Source organism: Dicentrarchus labrax, unplaced genomic scaffold, assembly GCF_905237075.1.
Source record: "Dicentrarchus labrax unplaced genomic scaffold, dlabrax2021, whole genome shotgun sequence".
NCBI lineage: Eukaryota > Metazoa > Chordata > Actinopteri > Moronidae > Dicentrarchus > Dicentrarchus labrax.
Genome location: NW_026136722.1, coordinates 16791531 through 16813821, shown reverse-complemented (window position 1 = coordinate 16813821; position 22291 = coordinate 16791531). Strand labels below are relative to the sequence as shown.

Sequence of the window (22291 nt, the reverse complement as noted above, 5' to 3'; positions counted from 1 at the left end):
TCAAGAGAAGATACTATTGTGGGAGAAAGCGTCAAGTCTTAAACAGAAGAATCAGAGAAAAAGAATGTCTCAATGCTCAATGCGTTCCCACACTTGAATCTCACTTTTTGATCATTCAGTTTTTCATTCAGTTTCTTTAAATCCTCTCCTGAATGCATTCATGCTTCATGCTGTTCAATTCTAATGTTCAGTGGCAACATTAATAATAGTTGTGTAATGTTCATTTATTGCAGTATAAAGTTAAGATGTGATATAGTTTTGCATATCAGCCTTTTGGTTTAGCAGCCTGGGTTTCTTTCTCATAATGCAAAATAAATTGTTAAATGTACCATGTTATGCTAATTCCTCATTATATCAGTGACATATTGTTACATAAAATACTGTATGTGCCATATATATAACCAGTTCATGGCCAAAAAACATTTTGCACAGACAAATACTGACTTTACAGAGTCTCTATATTTTCATTTTAAGGAATTTTCGAGAGCATAGCATGTTTATTAAAGGCTAAATATCAATCTTAGATGGTATGTGAGTTATAGATGCTAGTTGCTATGTTTCTATGGTTGTAGTCTTGCTGAAATGTCAGTGAGTGACAAATCCATCCCATCAACGTTATTTTCTCTAATGCGAGAAATATGCCAATTTAAGAATTGATTTTCTAATCTGATCAATTTACAACTAACTGTACTGAGTTGATGTTGTTTGCAACATTTTTCTGGGCATTTTTCTAATGCTATTTTTCTGGTTCTGGCACAGAAATATGATGTCCCCATTCCCCCTGCCTACAAAGCTTTGACTGACTCAGTTGCTCCCAGCAGTGGTGCTGCTAGAAAGCCCTGATAACAAAAAAAAGACAACACACATCCATAAACTTTGCTGTATTCTAGGGCCTCTTTCATTGGGCCCTCCTAATCATTCAGCCCCCCATAACTGCACCCATGTTCTCTAAACGCATGTGTCTACCCTGTGGGGACTGCATCATGGCAACGCCTGACTGTACAATATTCAGTGTTACAAGTTAATAACTGAACAATTAACTATCTTCTCTCCAAAAATAGCATGCAGGCTTTCTTGTTTCCAGCGAGCATTCACTGATAAATGAGAACAACAGCAGATCAAATGAATTTATTTTTTTCTCTGAGGATTATGTTACAGGCTTTAAAAGAAAAGATGAGGCTATACCACATACCTATTATGAATGGTCTTCACAACAGGTTTTGTTTTCACCACAATGATTGCATTTACTGCAGTAGATAATTTAGTCTGGCGTCTTAACCTACTCACTGTATAGCTTATACAGTTTATATTTGATCGAAATTGCAGACCTACTGTGCGAATGCTTACAGTGTCCTGCTCCAAAAGAAAATATGACCTTCAGGCTTGAATAATTGTGTATGCTTTCATACTTTGTCATGCTCCTTAAAAAAAAGCAATAATGCACTTGACATATAGGTAATTGTTACCATGTCAACATGTTTAAATACACTTTGTTTTTAATATACATGCGTGTTGTGTGTTGTTCTCAGTCGTTAAAGTCTAATTATCTAATAAGTTTTATTTATTCATGTGTTTTTTTCTGAGATACTTTTGGTTGAGGTCAGAATTTTCTGGTCTGTTGCACATCAGTGTCCAATGTGTGCATGGTGAATGGGCACACGTGTGGATGCATGGGTGTGTTTGTAAGGATTCATCTACCCCAGCTCCCCTAACAAGTACTGAAATAATAATGAGAACATTGGTTGCTTCTGAGTGGGGCACATGAGAGAGAAGGAGGAGGGGGTGCAGATAGAAATAGAGAAGAAATAGAAGTCAAATTGAACTAATATTCTGAGCTCAATACAATGGAAACCTAATATCAGACACCTAGAATGAAACTGTCTGTGGGTTTTCTGTCCGTCTGAAATAGAAGTTTTTTCTTCCTTAAGAAAGGAAAGAGGTGTGTGTAATGTGCAGACACTAAGGGGTAGAAAAGGTAATGATATCTTAAAGCACAATGACAGCTGGATGTCCCTATATGTCCTCTTTGTGTGAAATCCTTCTAAAGCTGCATTGACATATGTACAGGTGCCCTCACTGCTGGATTATTCACATTTATGCTCTCTGTTACACTTTATGATGGCACAAAAGAAGATGAACATGAACCTCTCTGGATGCCACTTGTGCAGTGCAGTGGGGGCTACTAGGAAGTTAAGTAGTCAGGGTGAGTCTGAATGTTTCTTGATTGCAGCGGGTCACTCTTCAGAGAGATCAGATTAAATGCTGTGAAGCCAATATGAACTCGGCCTGTTGTCTACAAGATGGATAGCTCAACCTCTACTCTCTCACCTCTCTATATAAAGCTGCTATAAATACCACACTGCTTATACTGAGTACCTATTTATTAAATGTGATTGTGCCATGTGATCTTGGCATGGCATGTTATCTTAATTTTAAGCTAGAACTGCTGTATGTAAAATATGATTTTCTGTGTACTTTAATTAAAAAACATATTCTACTCAATTTAAAAGTGCACCTACTTTGTTAATGTATTCACTTAATGCTTTCGTCTTGTGCATAAGTAAAGATCACATCTGATTAGATGTGGATCAAAGAACATTTCAGAAGTCTGATTTAATCTGATTTTAAAATTAAAAAGTAAAAGTGCATGTTTCTTTAGATATAATGATCATTCACGCCTGATTTCAAAAACCTTAACACAATATTGGATGAAAAAAATATCTCTACAACATAATTTTCTGAAACCCAATCAACCAAAAACGGTTTAATTAGACAGCAATGTTGAAATAAAATGTATAATGTTAACAGATGACAAGTTTAATATGGTCATTCCAGTGTTTTAATTGCATGCTGCAATTTCAAGTGTTTTTTCGTTTTTTTTTTTTTTTGGTACAAAATAATTCATGCAGCATCAGTGATTTCAAAAGTGCAAAACGGGTCCAAAAACCACTTTACAGATCAATTAGCGAGCATGCCATACAGGACCAGAATCACTTCATAAAGCTGAGTTCGTTGAAAAACGTGCAAGATTTCAGTATTTAGAGAGTATTTACCAAACGAGACCAAGAAAAATACTTTGTATAGAGAATATCCACATATCCACCACGTCCACATAGTACACTGGCAGAGGTGGAACTATAAGAATTCACAATCATGCTTTTTGACAGTTTTAAAAACATTCACTAACAATCATTTCAAATTTACAAAAAAAATAACTAAACCAAAAATGAGGTAACAGCTTGTAAACATTTCCGTTACTTTGTTCAAGTTGGCAACATCAAATTCACTCAAAGGATTCAACAGATCGGCCCACGTGTAAACAATTGCCCGTGTTTTACGCACAAACTTTACGCACACACATTTGTCGCTGGACTACTTTCCTGTAGTCGTTTTTCGGAAGGAAATGTGAAGTTTTTGCATATCTTTCCTCACTAGGACACAGAGAGAGCGTCTTTGAGAAGTACATGCAGATGCCGATCTTGACCTGCGGTAGGAGATTGGTACCAGATCCGCATACCGGATCTTCGCTCCAGTTTTCCACAGTACCTGTTCTCCATGCTCTAGCTGAGCCCGATCATGACCGTCTCCACGTCTTTGGAGGGTCTCCGGTCCTTCACCAGGAAGTTAATCATGCTCTCCGATTTGATCATCAAGTTGCACCCAAGGAAAAATATGCCGAACACGACAGTGAGAGACAACACGCACAGGACAGCTATTTGCACCACACGCATGACGAAGAGTTTGCGCTCGTCTTGCACTACCAGGGACCCTCCGCCGTCGCCGGTCACCACGTTGTGGGTGCCATTGCCGGAGTATGTCGCCAGAGTCCCAGCGAGGGTCTGACTCCCATTAAACAGCGCGCCCTGGGTCACGTCGAAGAAGGAGACGTTCATGTTTCTTTGCGGGTTATCAGCAAATAAGCACGCGACTCCACTTGGCTGGCACACAGTCTCACTACAAAATCTGGACTCCAAGCAACAGTTTGCGTCATGTGACTGTTCAGACAAAAATAAGAGAAAGAATATAAAACAACAATATGCTTTTTAAAGTCCAGATCTACAGGCAATCGAGTTTGTGCGTAATAGCCACATCCACATCACCCGACTGTTGCTGCAGTCAAACAGCGTCGCATCAGGTGCAGCCAAAAGTAAGTTTCTTCAACTCAAAGTCCACGTTTTTTTCTGACTTTTTTTGGTGAGTCTTCTTAGAAAGTGCGCAAGGTGCAAAACGTGTTTCCCCTTCGGTGTAATAAGAGATAGTCCCTTTGCGCCTGTGCTCGCCTGCGAGCGCTTCTTTTGTGCCAAGTCTCTGGTGCGTTTTAAAGTGATGATGAGTTCCCCGTGGACCACACCACCACTCCTCACCAGGGGAGGTAGTCAGATGGCCTCAGATAATGCGCTGCTCCTCTGATGTACAAAAGACTAAATAAATAAATAAAATGTAAAAATTCCATTTGAGTCTTAATTTGGCATTCAGTCTAGTATTTATTACTTTTATCTTACAGTTTTCCTCTGCCACTGAAGTAAAGAGAGATCTGTGGCAATAGTTTAACATTAGATGCACATTTTACTCACTCCCAGATTTCTGTTTTTTATTTTATCTTGAGTTAGAAGGCAACATGTTTGATAAAATAATAATTCAACAAGTGAATGTATTTCAAACAGGTGGTAATTCCCATTAGTCTCTCAATTCAAGACAATTAGTTGTCAAGAAAGTAAGACTAAATGACTCATAAACTCATAAACTCATAAATATTTTGAAGTATGTTCTTCTGAAACCAACGTAGCACTAATTTATCCACATCAATAACACCAGAAAGCCTCACCAATATTGATTCAGACATACATTAACTTTGAAGACTTCTTATGAATTGAAAATTTGAAACCTGACAACATTAACTTAAATTATAATAAGAATGGGTTGCAGATCATCCTCTGCTACTTTGGGTGGTTTTTATAGAGTTTAATGCCTGTTCCTGAGGAAGCTGTCACTGTTACTCGGCCTCAAGAGAGACACCAATAAAGGCACAGCAAGCTATAACAGAAATAATAAGCTATGATAGAACCATGGCAAATATTTATCAGAAATATTGGCTCCCCTGCTTTCGCTGTGCCGCTGTTTTATTTCCTAGGCAGGAGCTGAAATGAAACCACTGAACAGCAGACAGCTCTTTGTTTTTATTGGAATGTCTTATTCAAATATCACTTTGTCTTTCAAGTGTTATGTATAACTACTGCAGCTGCCTGGGACACCAGCTTACTAAGGTGGAGGTGATACCCCTGCAACCTGATCTGTAAAGAAATATGAACCCAGAGCAAGCATAGTTGAATGCAGATTTACCATTTGATAAATTAAGTGGAAATTGAAGTTTCAAATCAATATTGATTCGTATTACAATGATGGGTATTCTCAATACCAATCTATATAGAGCTAATGTTATTCTTTCTTATCACTTATCTCTTTCTGCATCCATAATGTGAGGTTTCATTTATGAGATCAATACTGTATTGACAGGCTGCAATTTTTTGTGGAAATAAATATGTTAATACGTAGGGTGCCATAATGTGGTATTCCCCTTTGAATTACCCTGTGTTTTGTTATTAATTCAACATTAACATTACATTAGCCAATATTATCTCTCTACCCCATAAATTAAAAGACTTAAATAAATAGCAATGATTTTTGGATGAATCTAGGTCAGCAGTTAATTAATCCTAATGTCATCCTACCTGCACTTTAAAATAACTTGAGTGATTTTATTATTAGATTACTTATGAATATTTAAGATGATTTCCATCTATACACGAAACTGTCAAGTTCGCAAGATTCTCCCTTTTTCCAGTGACTATAAGTAGATATGTACAGAACATCAACACAGATTATTACTTGATGGATGGATACATGCCCATTAGGTTTGAAAGTTACCCAAAGAGGCCAATTTGTGCTGCAGGAAAATAATCTGACAGATATGATTTCCTTGTAGTCTGTGCTACAAAATTTTTAATTTATAAAAAAAAAGTGTGCAGGCTTTTATGGAAATGTAACTGCTGTGAGGAGGAAGAAACCTTAAAATCACTGAAATGAGGTACTATAACCAGATTAGAAACTATTAAAGTATCTTGGCTGTCTTGGTACCAATTTAATATTATTACATTACAAAGGATTAGAGCTGCTGTAACTCCACCAAACTGCTAATATAATATAGTGATACTGTATATAAACACTCAAATGATATTTAAATACAGCAGAGAGATAGTCGTAGCCTATTTTATCATTATAACTCACTTCACTATTGATGTGAAATTGAACAGTTGCAGTGAGGAACTTCAACAGGTTAATAAAAAAATGCCTCAAACATTTTGAAAGGACTCCCTGAGACTTGTCTGCTGAGCCTGTCAAATTAATCCGCTGTTTGTCTAAAAACAAAGGCCATGAAATTCGATTTGGGATGCTCCTGATGTCTGGGTAAGCAGCTTTCAGCCACCAACTGACAAGCATGTGTACAAACAATGATTAGCTCCATCCACAAATACCTTTCATAATCCTGGAGGTGGTTTACTTTCAGATCATTTATTAATGGCTGATAACAGAAGAACAAGGAGTATTTTTCGTGTACAATAAGATCAAATAATCTCATTAGACGTTGGATTTGGTTGCAGCAAATTAATTGGCAGCATGTAAATCAATGTTGCGCAATTTGATTCTGTTCTATTATTCATTGCAGTGTGATTATGGAAAGTAGCTTGTACTTACACTTCATCTCTCTGTCAATATGTAAATCCTCCGCTACAGCTACATTACACCTAACAGTTCCTCTTTGAGGCTCTATACAGCAAAACTTCAAAGAATTTACAAATGAGAAGAAAGTTTTTGCAAAGTCAAGGAGGAGCACACTTCAATGAACATGTTGGTCTTTTGAAGTAATTAACGTTTTTATTTTTTAATGTGTTATGTCACATATGTCAATATCTTTCAAGAAGTGTTGCCCTCTAAAAGCTTCATCAACAGAAGAACCTGAAACTCTTTGGAGGATCAGACTGAGGATTTGCAATGAATGCTGCACGTTTCATTGATGTACTGGTCACAGGCAGATATGTTTCTAGCTAGTGGTTATTGTTAGTATAACTATATATGAAGATATATTCATATGAGGATGCGTATAGACATGAATGTGAGTGTCTGACTTGTTCCTAAGCAACAGTAGACCTGTGAGCCCAGTGACAGATGGTTGGTGAAGTTATTTTGGTTTAGAGGAGAAGGAGAGGGAGGGAGCGATGAGGTGCCTGGACGGAGGAGAGGGGGGGAAACGTTTCCACTTAACATGAGGGAATTGGCAGCCTAGCAACACAAACTAAGTGAAGACATCCCTAGCAACAAGGATGTAGTGTTTGACCCCACCCACCTCCCCTCTCCTCCTTACCCCTACATCATTTCTGTGCGTGGCGCTGCCACAGGGCCTGAAATGACTCAGGATCCAAAATGGACACACCCTCTCAAGGCCCTCCGCCCCAGAGGGAGCAGACTTTCCTCTTTTCAATTAACAGATTTCTCCTACGATGCCCCTTTATTAGCTGATCAAAGCACACACAGGGCTGTGAGGAAGCCGCTGTGCTCCCTGTGTGTGCTGGAGATTGAGTGTGTGCAATTAAATGGCAGGAAACCCCAAGGTGAGTAAAACGTATGTATTAAAAAATTAGATTTTGGATATTAAATATGGATAGAAGAAGAAGATAAAAGATATATACTTTATTGATCCCCTATTGGGGAAATTCTTTTTTTCACTCTTTTTTTTATTCTTACACACACACACACACCGGCTGAAATGCACACTTCATGCACTTGTGGACATGCAAACAGGGAGAGAGATGGGCCACATTTTGATCTTACGGGGTTGGCCACCTTTGGGACTCTTAATCACGCAGAGGTAAATACAGTCATTAATTACACACTGATACAGATTGCAGGGACACAGTGCCACAGCAGAGTGGTGCCCCACATCAACCCCACACTAAGCAACCATCAGTCATTAAAGTTATTTTAAGAAGATAATGACTTCATTGCTTTGATTTGCAGGGGGATATTAGACCCTCTGAGTGTGTATGTTCCTAGTGTGCCTACTGCAGCTTGTCCGTTGGAATGGCTGGTGAAAATCTGTTTGTTTGAGAAAACAGATTACAGATTTCATGAATCTAATTGAAGAAATCCCTGCTCGGTATCTCTAGTGCAGATATGTCATGCACTCCACCAGCCGCCACCCATTAACCTCATTTCCATTTAGATACATCTCCACACCTCAGTAATGCAGCCTACCATGATCTGTCTGTCTTTTCTGCCCCTTTATGTGCCACATTCAGCTAGTTTTGTCTTCTTTGTTCCGTCAACTTCTTTCTTTCCATCTCTTATATTTTACAAGTCTGGATACAAAAACACAAGAACGGAAATGCCCTCTTGCATTCTTTCCATTTCTCCTTCCCACATATGTCCTCAGTTGTATGTTTATTTATCTATTTATTTTAGCTTTCTCCACATATGCTGTCATCCCCTGAGAGAGAAATGTAGCTGCAGATGGGGGGGCGGGGGGGCAGCAAGAGAAGGCTGAGGCAGATCAGATAGCAAAGCATCACAACACAAATACACATTGTCCCTCGTCAGCGAGTCTGGGGCACATTTCATAAGCCTGCCAACCCTTCACCTGAGAAAAACTCATATCCCCCCACTTGACCCTCCCACTCACCAGTTAACCCAGCAAAGCAGGAAAGGGTAAGCCGGTTGTAGTTAACCAAACACTGATTTTGTCTGAGAGCGATTGCGTTTTTGATATTGGCTCTCTGTGATGGCGTTCTCAGACTCAGTGAAAAGCTTAAAGGGCTCTAGATAGATCTGTAACACAGGTCGGGACCCTTCCATCCCCCTTTCCTCCTCTAGCCCCCCTCCTTTCTTCTTGTTCAGTCTTAATTGGCTGCCATCTGACCCAGTGGCTGGCTTTTTACTAAGGACAACTGGTGCTGTGCTCTTCCCAAAATACCATTCATCTGTGGGGGTGGTCGTCACAGAAGGCATTGGCGCCAATAGATCCAAATCAGACAATATTGGAGATGGGGTTTGATTGCCCACAGTGTATTACCTGCACCATCCACCCACACTGAGAGCTTAATGCCAGCAGAACAGTTGACTATTATGAGCTTTTCTACTTATTTCTCTATTTCTGTCATTTCTTCTAGCGGCAATTCTTGGACACGGGTGGCAGTAACTTAGCAACCAGCCGTAGAATAAGAGCAGGGCACAGGGATAAAGATTCAATAAATGGACAAGTGCAGAGATAAGAAGCATTGTCTGCTTCTACAAGCGGCACCACACACACACACACACACCACCACCACTTTCTTCCCAAAGTTCATTTCTGTAAGGCAATCTTAGCTTTTATCCCATTTTCTGCCTCATTTTCTTTTTATTTCTTTTTTTCTTGCTAGCTGGCAAATTTCACCATGCGCCATCATTCAGTGGAATGAGAAGTGGTTTTTCTGTGGCAGGCACTTATCAGTTTCATAAATTTAAAGAGGAAGAGCTCGGCTAGACTGTTTCTAGAGAATTACACAGCAATAGCTTGTGGCAAAGTCAGTCCTTTTAGACCCTGAATCAAGAAATGACTGCTTATCACAAACCTGCATGAACTCTATTACTATGTATATACTTGTATATCATATTTTCCCACTAGGGGTCCTTCTACCACAACTCCACAAGTTGTTGTTGGCTACTTCAAGTCAGACGTGATTGATTCTTTTTGAGTCTGGAGCTCTGAATGGATATTCGGGATTATTACACATTTTGTGCAGGTTATTAGCTGTTATATGTTGGATTCCTTTCAGTCCAGGAGTAGGCAGGTCAACATGGAAAACCTTTTATTTTTAACAGGATGTTAGTCACTTTAAACTGTTTTTTTTTTAATTCTTGATTAAATAATGTCTGTGTATAGTGAGAGGAGCACTATGGTAGTCATTTAAAATCAAATGTATGTGTAATATGAAGTACATGCAAAGGAACAAATCTGTACACTCAATATACCTCTGCACAGTGTGCAGGAGTCCAAAATGCTGCTTATCTCCAGTACAGCCACATTGGATCAAATTCAAATATTCTACCACTACAGATCCTTTCTCGTGCTAATTCAGACCATATTGAGTTTTTATTAGGCTTATAAATGACAAAATAATTTACATTAATGCCCATTAGTGTTGATGGCCACAGTATTTTCCCACAGTGCAACTCCCAGTGGAAAAGGAAAAATGTGAGGATTTATGAATGCTGCAAGTGGTTTAGTGACAGTGCAGGAGATAAAGAAAACAATTCCTGAATTATTTATTTATTTATTTACATAGTACAAATAGTCTATTTTTAATGTGACATGATTCAAAAACAGTAATTTCTTGTAAAACAATACAGTGTTATTAGTCAAACACAGGGCTGGCTTGTGTCGAGAATAAGAGTGATTTGTTCACAATATTTTTTCGTGTTTTTTCCGCCTGGTCTGATGTGATTCTCATGTTAAGTTACAGAGAAACTTAAACATGTGCTGCCAGTTACTCAGTTTGTGCATTGAGGGTATTTCCCTAAACTCATTAAATGATATCAAACCGAAACGAGTGTCAACCTGCTAGAACCTACAATCTCCTCTGCGATATATTACACAATTAACTGGATGAAGGGTTTGCTGTGTGAGGCAGGGCTGTAGGCTATATGGCCCAGCACGCGTTTAGTCAAGTCAAGAATGAGGAAAGGCGCTCAAGGGTCGGAGTGAAGAGGTCCAAAGGGAACTCAGACGACTCATGTCAAGTCGACTCCGTTACTCTCCAGCCATGGGAACTTTTTTAAACGGTCTGGTGATACTGTTTCTCTTTTTGTCATCGGCATCAAACGTTTTCGGTAAGATGACTTTTATTCCTTGGGCTACTTTTAAGTTTAAGTTTCACCTGGCGACCTGTGGGTGTTTCCCCAAGACTTTGTACGGGCACCTTTGAAGGTACCACAAACGGGTAATACTCACAGTAAATGTACAGGTGGTCACAATTATTGAATATAGCCTTATGTTCTCAAACGGAACACGGAATAATTCGCTGTTAACGGACTTGAATGGAGCGATACTGTTGCTTGTTACAGTGCTGCTCCGTTGGAGCTTCCACCACCTTTCCTTATAAGGGAGTGAAAATAGTCAGGATGTGTATCCCATGAAACGAGATGACCAGGGGTCCTCCAAAATCAAGGATAGTTTGATTATCACAAATTCTGTACACAGCCTAAGTTTGTGTGCTTGTGGTTTTACTTTTCCTCAATTAACTCTAATTAACTAAATAAATAAACACAACCCTATGGCAGACCTTTTTCTACAAAGTCTACACCAACAGAACTGACAGACCTTTCTACAAAGTCTACGCCAACAGAATTACTTACAATAGCTCAGGAAACACCATTTCCTCTACTGCTTCAACATGATTCTTATATTCAGTTCTGTGTGTATAGTTCATGGCCCCTGGCCTTTAAATTTGGGACTGGATATCTATTCAGGTAGTTATTCAAGAGTCAAATTAAATCTGTTTCTTCATATATATGGTTTCAGATTGCTATTTATTACTTCACTTTAACACTTTTAAAAAGTGTAAGGTGCTGGCTGAGCTTCTGTGTATAACTGGTGAGCCACACCCATAGGTATTGCTAGATAACAAATAGAAAAAGGTTTGGAATTAATATATTTGTGTATTTACATAGAATTGAAACATCTTTTGCAATTTCCTAACATGGGCAAATGACTCTCAGAAAGCATAACAAGTATTAGCGTTAGTGACAAAGACTGACTCATATCTGTGTTTGTAGTTGACCAGAGCTGATTCATTTATTTTTGGTCTGCAGTGTTAGGTCACTCCCTCAGTAAAGAAATATATGTTTAGTTACATTTCTGTTGGTGTGATTCTTACAGGTTCCAACATCTGCACATCAAGAGGAGTCACTACTTGTCAACAGTGCTTGGCAGTTCACCCTAGCTGCGCATGGTGCTCTCAGGAGGTAAAAACACCAACAGATAGCCACAAACACACAGTGTCTAGTTGCTCCTCCCATTCATTACTCAAGTGCAGCAAGTTACAACACAGACCTAATTTCTCAACAGCATTCTTCATATTGTTATCCTCTTATTGTTCTTCAACATGCTTATACATTGTAGCCCCCTGAACAGATTTAGAATAAGAGGAAAATGGGCGTTGGCCTAATGTACTAATCAAACAAAGTTTTTTTTTTTTTTTTTTTTATGTAGTCATAATGGTAATTCAGTAACTCGTCACTTGCTAACAGATTGCATGTGGTTGTTTTAGGAGTTTGGAAAGGGGGGCTCCGGTGCGTCCCGCTGTGACCTGAAGGAGAATCTGCTAAATGTAGGGTGCAGTAATTCGGCTTTGGAGTTTCCCTCCAGTACCCTGACTATTCAGGAGGACACACCGCTCAGTGACAAGGCCTCTGGGACTGCAGACGATGTCACTCAAATAAAGCCTCAGAAACTCCATATAGTACTAAGACCAGGTACTTTCACACCCACCAGACATCACCTATAACAATGTACCCTAAAAACCCTTCAAGGCCAGATACATGCATTGGTACCCAAGAACTGGTTGCACATCTTTAACAGAGTATATGTAATATTTTTTGTACTTAGCAGTTAATTGGTTATATCACCCAGCACTACTTGAAAGATAACCAAGACTTAGGGACACCAATTGATCTAATTTACTCTACCATGCGCTCTCCATCTATGCATTCCTCCGCTCTTTCCCTCCCAGGTGATGCTAAGCGGTTCACTGTATCAGTGAAACAGGTGGAGGATTACCCAGTGGACCTTTACTATCTCATGGATCTTTCCTATTCAATGAAGGATGACTTGGTTCGCCTTCGCACCTTGGGCAATGAGCTTGCTGTGACCATGGGCCGCACCACAAGCAACCTACGCATGGGGTTTGGCGCCTTTGTGGACAAGACCACGTCCCCTTATATGTATACCTATCCTCCAGAGGCAGTGGAAAACCCATGCTATGGGTAGGTGCAGCGATAAGTGTTGTGTTGGTTAGTTGAGGTGGAGATTTTCTAATATTCTAAGGTCTGTCCTGTTGTGTTTAACAACTTCATTTTCTCCTTCACACACATTCACATATTCAATATACACAGAATTGGAGATCAATGCCAGGCTCAGTTCGGGTTCAAGAATGTGCTGTCACTGACGGAGAAGGTAGCTCGTTTCACTGAGGAGGTGGAGAAACAGAAGGTGTCTAGAAATAGAGATGCTCCAGAGGGTGGATTTGATGCTGTCATGCAGGCTGTGGTTTGCAAGGTATGAAGGTATACACATGCTCACCGATATATGCGGTTATATGAGCGGTGTGCACATATATATGTATTACTTGTCATATTTATTACTGTGTTCATCCATCATTAGGAGAAGATTGGCTGGCGTGCGGATGCCTCCCACCTTTTGGTATTCACCACTGATGCCAAATCTCACATCGCTCTGGATGGACGTATAGCTGGAATTGTCCAGCCCAATGATGGACAATGTCACCTTGATAATGAAAACACTTACAACAAAGCTACTGTGCTGGTAAAGGAAGAAATCTAAGTACATCAGTAATTCACTTATAGTTTTTGGAGATGTTGAACAGAACCTGCTGTAGCTATTTGCTTAATGTGTCTTCCAGGATTATCCCTCCTTGGCGCTCATGACAGAAAAAATGTCCGAAAACAACATAAATTTAATTTTTGCCGTCACCAGCTATGTGGTGCCGCTCTACAAGGTAAACAGACTGCACTGCTTGTGCCACAGCACGAATAGTTACTGATATAAGAAAACAAAAACAGCTTTCTTGCTGTCATGTCTGTCTTTCTAGAATTACAGTCAGCTCATTCCAGGCACAACTGTAGGAATGCTGTCCGATGATTCTGGGAATGTTATTCAGCTCATTGAGGAGGCTTATGCGGTAAGGATTTCCTAACCTTAGGACAATAAGTGGAACATATACATTGATGTAATCTATTTCATCTATAAAAAAAATCTCTGATAAATAACTTTATGTTGAGCAGAAAATTCGCTCTAAAGTGGAGCTGGAGCTACTGGGAGTCCCAGAAGAGTTGAATCTCTCCTTCAATGCCACCTGCCTAAAAGGAGAGGTCACCCCTGGACTTAAGTCTTGCTCTGGCCTCAAGATCGGAGACACAGTACGTATTAGTTGAGATGCTGACATCCACATCTGGTATCTAAACACACAGATTGTCACAAAGACATTTCGTCCTCTTCAGGTGTCATTCAGCGTGGAGGCTCAGTTGCGTGGCTGCCCCAAAGAGAAACACCGCACTTTTACCATCAAACCTCGAGGCTTCAAGGATTCACTGGAGGTCACGGTGGATTTTGCCTGTGGCTGCAACTGTGAGGCAAAAGCTGAGGCCAACAGCTCCCTCTGTAGCAAGGGCAATGGGACCTACGAGTGTGGTGTGTGTCAGTGTCACCAGGGTCGTCTTGGCCCACGATGTGAGTGTTCAGTGGAGGACTACAGTCCATCTGATGATGTCAACTGCATCTCGCAGACAGGGGGCCAAATCTGCAGCAGGAGAGGCGACTGTTTGTGCGGACAGTGCTCCTGCCATGCAAATGAGTTTGGTCAGGTGTGGGGCAAATACTGCGAATGTGACGACTTCAACTGCTTGCGTTTCAAAGGGGCACTGTGTTCCGGTGAGTAGATGCACTTCTTATGTCATGATCAGTTTTAGTTCTTTCTACTGTTTTGCCAACAAAAAAATAAAAAACAGGAATGAATTCCACAACACACCAATCTTCCTCAGGGTCAAACGATCACACACTCTTTGAATTAATTAGATCATAAACATTGGTGTTAAAGGGTCAATTCACCCAAATTTCGAATAAATATTTATTAATTTACCTCTGTAGTATCTAGTCATGCACATAGTATTGTGAGAATGTTGTCATGGCAGGGTTGTAATTGTTTATTACTGTGTGCAGCACAAACTAAACACCATTTGTCTGAACTGAATCAGGTGGTGGCAGAAATTTCAAAACCTGGGCAGATAAAATCTGTATTTGCATGCCTGCATTTCTTCTGGGTTTCTTTTTTGTAATTTTTTTTTGTAATTCCCCTTCCTTTACATGTTAGCGGGAAAAAGGAAGTTCCCTTCCTTTTCCTTGCTCTGAATCCTCATCTGACTTTACTGAAACATACACTGGTTGTTTCCAGTCACTCTCGGTCTGTAAACACAAGTTAGTCAGTTTACATAGTGTTCTGATACTTAGCTTGACAAATCAAGAATCCACAGCCTTTTCAAAACCAGTGTGCATTTATTATGACAGTCTTCGCTTGCTTGTAAAGGACATGTAAATAATTGTATAATTTAGCTGCTAAACACAGTAATGCTTACAAATGTATCAGTCCTCCGTCAGGCCTGTAAACTTGGTGGGTATACTGAGTTTGACTGTTGTTTTTACCACGCACAACAGTGCGTCGTGATGCGCTATCTCTCCCTATTACAAGTCTGCACAGCTCAGTGCCCAGTTACTCAATCACAGTGATAAAACTTTAATAGGCTTTGTCATTGGGTAATTTCATGTAACAGCAGTGTGGGCCTGTTACTTTAAGGAGGGTGGCTGAGCAGTAGCACAGTAGGAAACTGTTCTTTTTTCTTTTATGTACATTAAGCAGAGACATTTTTAACTATGAATGCTGTCTCTGATGCAAATGGAAATAAGCGAGAACATGTCATTCCTTTTTAAAAGGGAACTACCCCAGTTTAGGGTACTCTTCAGCCTGTGAACATAGCATGTTTTCTGGCGAAGCTTTGCCAAGTCCAAGAAAGTAACCAAAGTGATGTCGTTTAGGGTGTGTCCTCTTGGACTCTTGGACTCTCCTGGAGACTGAAATCTTGTATTATCAACTAGGCTTGTGGAGTTTGAAAAACATGTACATATATCAAACAGGGACGGTCTGATTACAAGAATTGCATTGCAACTAAACAAATATATTCTGGGCCCCCTGTGGGTGCCCCATGACCTAAATAGAAGAGGGTCTTGTGTGTTGGCAAGCTGACATTTTCTTGGAAGATATAATAGAATATTTATACCAACAAGGCGGAGTTTGTAGTCTTTCTCAAGGGAGGTTACTTTTCTGAGAAACAGGTATTAAGGCACTCAGTGATGACACCCAGGGCTTGGGCGCAGACAGTCACCCAACCCACCCACCGACACACAAAGCCATAAATGGTGTAAGACAGTCTACAGAGCTCAATTTGGGACTGCTAAGTTGCTTTGTCTCCATAGAGTCATGACGTTATTGTCTTTAAAGAATGAGCGTCCCTCGGCCCCAGCTCAATTGGAGCTACTGTGACCCAGGGCTCTAAAAAGCTCCATCTCTGTGTTATTCCCTGTGTATTTCTTCCTCTGCTAAGGGGCTATGGGACTGGTGCAGGGCCGGAGAGCAGGAGTCAGCAAGCATAGCCCCAGGGCCCATAAATATAAGAGAAGAGAGAACAGGAAAGTTTGCATTCCTCTGCTGGCAATTTGCCCAGTGTCTTTCCTCTCAAGTATGTCTCTGCTCTGTTCCCTCTCTTCTTCTAAAAGCATAGTGTTTTAGTTTACCGTTCTGTCTTTTTTCCCTGTTTTTGTCCTTTTATCATGGAGGCCATGTTAACCTTCTCTAAAGCCCAGACATGTGATTAATGGTTTATGGGAAGGATTACTGTGCAGTCTCACGGACAGAGCTGGATGATGTAAACCTAACAAACTCCTTTTATGTGTGTGAATCAACTTTACAACTAATAAGAACAAGACAACGACTCACTCTCGTCAAGTATAAGTGCACTACGCTGCAAAAAAAATCAATTGTTACAATGACAATGTAGTTCTACAATAATTCTGGTTGACAATGTTTTTTGTGATCTTGTTGACAGAGTAAGAAAGAGTTGCTAAGCATTAACCAGTGTCAGCACCAGTGACAATGTCTGTTATTGTTATATAGTCTGTTGTGCCCATCACAGCTAACACTGTCTGAAAGTGAAGCCGTAGTTGACAGGATGGAGACTGGGAATTGTTTCCTCAAGTTTACAACAGCGGATGATTTGTTTTGAGCTCTGGAATTAGGGACCCTTGGACCCTCTGTGATATTTCATGACCAGTCACTCCCACTGGTCTGACCCAGCTGGGCTGTGACTCACTCACTTTGCTCTTAGTCATCCAGTGCCAAATCCTGTTTGCTTTCCTGCTAAGAACGCTGTAGTCTCTGGGGCTCTGCCTTTATTTCTGAGGTAGCTTATTGTGCTGATGTGGGGAGAAAAGCTCGCCTGCAGATTCTGTCAACAAATAGTTACATCACTGTAACACTGTTCCTAGAATGACCTGGCTTTTGTGCTTTCTACACTTCAGTAGACTCTGGAAGATGGGAGGTGTTTGTGTGTCTACCTGTTAGGAAATGGAAAATTGTTAGTGTCTACTGTCCTAATAGAACATTTCCTGCCTTTGTCATAGTATGAATGGTTTAGAGATATTAGTAATGAGCATGCCCAAGCATGCTTAAAAAAATACACAGGTTTTGCAATTGTGTAATTTGTATTTCGTAGTTTTGTTTGCCCAGCCCCACCCATGTAATTATGGACTGTGAAAAATTTGAATTTGAATTAATTCATTAAATTAACAGGACATCCTTTTTGATTTTTTCAGCTCATGGGAAGTGTAACTGTGGATTCTGCCAGTGTGATGCTGGCTGGGAAGGAGAAAACTGTAACTGCACCACACGCAAAGACACCTGCACATCCAGCATCGGCCTGCTGTGCACCGGCCGTGGTAACTGCGAGTGTGGGGTTTGTCAATGCACACAACCTGGTGCCTACGGTGCAACCTGTGAGAAATGCCCCACCTGTCCCGATTCCTGCACTATAAAACAGTAAGTTCCTAACTTAGTGTTACCTCAGTATATTTCACACAGTCTACCATGAAATTAGTTTATACCCATCTGATACCCAAAGTTAACATTTTGGCCTGAGTGTTTATATTCTGGGGACCAAGAACGCACAAAGAACATTTCATGTCCATGAACTTTGGGAACAATGGATATCCATGGATACATTTATTGGAATTCAAACACTGGTTTAAAAAATACTGTACCTTGTCATGGATCAAAGTGTTGGTCGAGGAAGTATTTTGATTGGAGCAAAGTGGGTGGCAAAGGGCAAAGGGTCAAGAAATCATTAGAAATAAGCCACCCTTTATGGCTTCAGCAAAGAATTTGAGACTAACTAAACTGGCCGGTTGCATTCTTCAGGGCAAACATTACACCATAATATTCCCACATTCCAGGAAGATAACAAGCTGCTCCCACACACATTTAAATAAACTCAGGTGAGAAAGGTCGAACTTCTCTCAAAGCCACACCAGTTAGCCGTTATCAACACTTCGCAGGTTCATCTTTATGTAGCCATACACTTGGGTGTTTTTTTTTAGTTTATCCACCCCTTACATATCAGATTGAGCCATTAATATGGAACTCTGTTTGCAGGCATTGTGTTGAGTGTCAGCACTTCAAGAGAGGACAGTACACAGAAGACAATAGCTGCAGCAGAATCTGCAAAGATGAAATTAAAGTAGTGGATGAACTGGGTGAGAACTCCATTTTTGAACCTACGTACTGTGATCATAATCTGTTGTGGTAATACTGTTGTTTTCCTGCTGCTGATCAAAGGAGCAAAATGTTCTTGAAAGTGGTTGGAGCCTTAATGCATGCATTGTGATCCAAAAATATTATGCACTGATAAATATTTTAGATAAATTATATGAAATGTCTGATAAACAAATTTCAAGAGATAACATATTATCTCTTGAAATCATTTATTCATTACCCTGTTTCTTTTTCTTCTTATCATCTTTAATCCACAGGTTTCCATGCTAAAAATGCAGTGAATTGCTCATACAAAGATGTGAATGACTGTGTGGAGCACTTCCAGTATTACGAAGATGAAAGTGGCAAATCCATTCTGTTTGTGGTAAAAGAGCCAGGTACTGTAAGAGTGTGTGTGTATGTTTGAGTATTTAAACTGCCAAAAAAACAGAGTTAATAATTTAGGTACATTATTTGGTCAGCCTTTTGTCAGTCGGTTGACCACCCAACAGTGGTTGTTAACTTCATGAGTGTGCTATACTGACCCCCCCCCCGTCTTTCATCTCTCAGAGTGTCCTGAGGGTGCAGACGTCTTAGTGGTGCTCTTGGCAGTGGCCGGAGCAATCTTGCTATTGGGCCTTGTTGGCCTGCTCATCTGGAAGCTGCTGGTCACCATTCACGACCGCAGAGAGTTTGCCAAGTTTGAGGAGGAGAGAGCCAAAGCCAAATGGGATACGGTGAGAAAAAATTATAATTAAAGATCCTCTCCAGGAACTTGTTAAGACATATATACAAATAGTCTGTTTGGAAAAATAATGTTTATCTGATATAGTTTTTTTTTCTACTAAAAAGTATAATTTCTACGTTATAATCCTCAAAAGGTTTTCCTGCTAGGCATAAGATGTCTCCTACTTCACTGTTAAGTCTATTCTCAGTGAATGAAAAAACTGGATATCACTGTGAGACTTAATTAAACAGCATTACCTCTGTTTTCATTTCCCAGGCTAACAATCCTTTGTATAAAGGAGCCACGTCCACCTTCACCAATGTAACGTACCGAGGCAACTAACAACTAAATCCAGTGAGAAAAACTCAGGGGTCAGCGACAGAGATGGAATGTAGTAGCACAGAAATGGATGAGAAAGATCCTTTACACTGTCATATGACCGACTACTGTAGCTGAAAAGTAGTTATCGCTGTCAACAACATGATGTAATAATTGCACATACTGTATATAACTATCAATTTACAGTAAGGGAAACTGCTGCTGAAAATCTGTCACTTTTTTGTTCTTTTTAGTAGGCTCGTCTATCATTACGGTGTTTGGTGTATAAGTTTAGTTTTGTTCACATTTTAAAATAGAAATAGAAATTCACCATGACCTAATACTAATAGGTCGGTATGGAAATGAGCATGAATGAATGGACATTTGTAGTTCCTCTTTAGTGTCCACCGTGCTTGATGTATTATCTAAAGCCTTGTTTTTAGAAAATAGGGTTATATTCATCAAAGTCATTTGCTCTTGTGCAGCTGCAGCCTATTTTAAAGTTTATTTTTTACTAAAATGAAAAGAGCAGTTTCTAACAGCAAAATGTCAATGTCAATGTGTATTTTAATTAATTATTAAAACATGACCAATTCCCTTTTGATAATATAAACGTGTTTGTTGTAATGATTTTGACATGAATGCAGCACTCTGTGTGGTTACAGTTAACTGTAAAAAGGAGTAAAAAAATGTACGTACGTAACAGTTTACAGTGATGTTCATGGTCTATATTGTTTTCAAAATGCATGTAAGCAATGGTAACTCTAAACATGCTTTCACATGTTTCTTTCTCACTGCATCATCACCTGTTTTTGTGTTTGCTGGGCTTTTTTACTGTTCATTTTATTTGTAAGATTGTATGAACAAATTGTGTTCTATCTTGCCAATTGTGTGATATATTTCAATTTTCCACTGACCCGGACTGTGTTACACTGAAATGCAATATTCCTCATTTGTGCATATGAGCAGATTGTATTGCACATCGAATCATAGGCCTCCTCTTGCTCATTTTTAACCACTATATGGAAGAAAAGAGTGCAATGTGAAGTGTTTTTTGGTTGTACAGCGCTGATTGTCCCTCAGGACATGGCCTGCTCATTGCATAGATATCTGGTTTGTTGTTTTGCAGTTTCTAAATAAACCTGGGGTTCCTCTCTCATAGTTCACAGAGGAATTACATACATATACATTATACCTGACTTGAAAAAACATGAATGACAAGTTATTTGAGATTCATATTTCAGATCTGTAGAAATGTTACAATTTCTGAAATAGAATAATGTATTTCACTCTTTGTTTTCACTGTGTGACGGTTGGCTTTACATTTTTTTTAAACATAATAAATATCATTAATGCCCAGTGTGATTCCATTGAGAAGCTGAATGTTTCATTCTGCCTCCCAGCTTCATTCTAAGAGCAAGTTACTACACAAACACTCTAAATATCTAAATGTAAATACTAAATATAATTAAACAAAGCACAAAGAGATATATTCTCAAATGCACTGAAAAACTTAAGTCACAAAGTCCCAAAATACTGCACAAAAGCTGTTTCTTGTCCTCAAAATTAGAAGAAGAAAAACCCACAATAACATAAAACAATTAAAACAAAAGTTTAACATTTTCACTGTTGATATTTGGGGATTTTTATATTAAAGAAACAATCAAGGTCTTACATTCAGTTTAAATTAGTTAATAGCTGTGCACTTGTGTCTAATCTGATGCAAAAGTGTGGTCACAGACGTTTGGCACCACATCCTACAACGTATTTCTGTCAACACATCCTACAACATATTTCTGTCACCACATGCTTAACACCCTAGAACATCATTGTTCTTCTAGTCTTTATATTTGCAGTACCAGAGAAGTTTTTTTTAATCTACTAGCTAACAGATCAAATCTTTACTACCCTCTGCCTTAAAACTGATCACAACAACAAGACCAACTAATATTTGTTCTTAATCTCAACCGAAGCACACGCCATGGTTATCGTTTGAGGTGTGCAGGAACATGCAGAAGAAACTTCATTCCTTCCACTTCAGATAATATAACAGTGACCTTTAAAACTGCATTTCAAGTCATGTCAAAAGTATATCTGTTAATTTCCTCCTCTAGGCTAAAGATAGACATTGGTTAAGTGACGTAGACTACCCTACAAAGCGAGTGCAAGGAAAAAACTGTACTAGATAATAGGTTCAGTCAGTTCATAATCAGCCATGCATTTGTGAATCATAAAACATAATGACAAATGTATGTAACAAAAATCAGTCTACAAATGCGTAATGAACTGTTTAAATGTCGATTTGAATATTTAACATATCTGCACAGGTACGTGAGAAACTGTTGTTTTTCGGTTTGTTTGTTTGTTTGTTTATTAGGACTAGTAAAAACGTTAGTCTATACAGACTCAGCTCATTAACTGTTGATCTCTGCAACTTCACTCCAGCCATCCTCCTCAAACATGTGGGTCATATAAGATAATATTGGCATATGTCTCCCTCTAGTGTTTAAACACTTTAAACACTGAACAAATGCTGCAGCACACCTGTCGGCCTAGACATCGA

The 22291-nt window shown here is 39.4% G+C and overlaps 2 protein-coding genes across 2 annotated transcripts; one reads left to right on the top strand and one right to left on the bottom strand.

Annotated features, from left to right (window-relative positions):
- Positions 1 to 1113: 1113 nt before the first annotated feature.
- rprml (reprimo-like) lies at positions 1114 to 4390 on the bottom strand. Its single transcript, XM_051387824.1, has one exon. It carries the CDS (start codon positions 3891 to 3893, stop codon positions 3561 to 3563), a length of 333 nt encoding a protein of 110 aa, XP_051243784.1. The 5' UTR covers positions 3894 to 4390; the 3' UTR covers positions 1114 to 3560.
- A 6310-nt stretch (positions 4391 to 10700) lies between these two features.
- itgb3a (integrin beta 3a) lies at positions 10701 to 21093 on the top strand. Its single transcript, XM_051387785.1, has 15 exons — positions 10701 to 10920; positions 11969 to 12054; positions 12360 to 12564; positions 12822 to 13074; positions 13204 to 13366; positions 13472 to 13633; positions 13731 to 13826; positions 13920 to 14009; positions 14113 to 14247; positions 14329 to 14758; positions 17750 to 17972; positions 18585 to 18685; positions 18962 to 19081; positions 19254 to 19420; positions 19687 to 21093. Exons 1-15 carry the CDS (start codon positions 10824 to 10826, stop codon positions 19750 to 19752), a joined length of 2394 nt encoding a protein of 797 aa, XP_051243745.1. The 5' UTR covers positions 10701 to 10823; the 3' UTR covers positions 19753 to 21093.
- The last annotated feature ends 1198 nt before the right edge of the window (positions 21094 to 22291 follow it).

Coding starts and splice junctions, on each gene's coding strand:
- rprml (XM_051387824.1), bottom strand. CDS start 3,893: ATGAACGTCTCCTTCTTCGACGTGACCCAGGGCGCGCTGTTTAATGGG.
- itgb3a (XM_051387785.1), top strand. CDS start 10,824: ATGTCAAGTCGACTCCGTTACTCTCCAGCCATGGGAACTTTTTTAAAC. Junction 12,565..12,821: donor CCATATAGTACTAAGACCAG/GTACTTTCACAC, acceptor TTTCCCTCCCAG/GTGATGCTAAGCGGTTCACT. Junction 18,686..18,961: donor TAAAGTAGTGGATGAACTGG/GTGAGAACTCCA, acceptor TTTAATCCACAG/GTTTCCATGCTAAAAATGCA.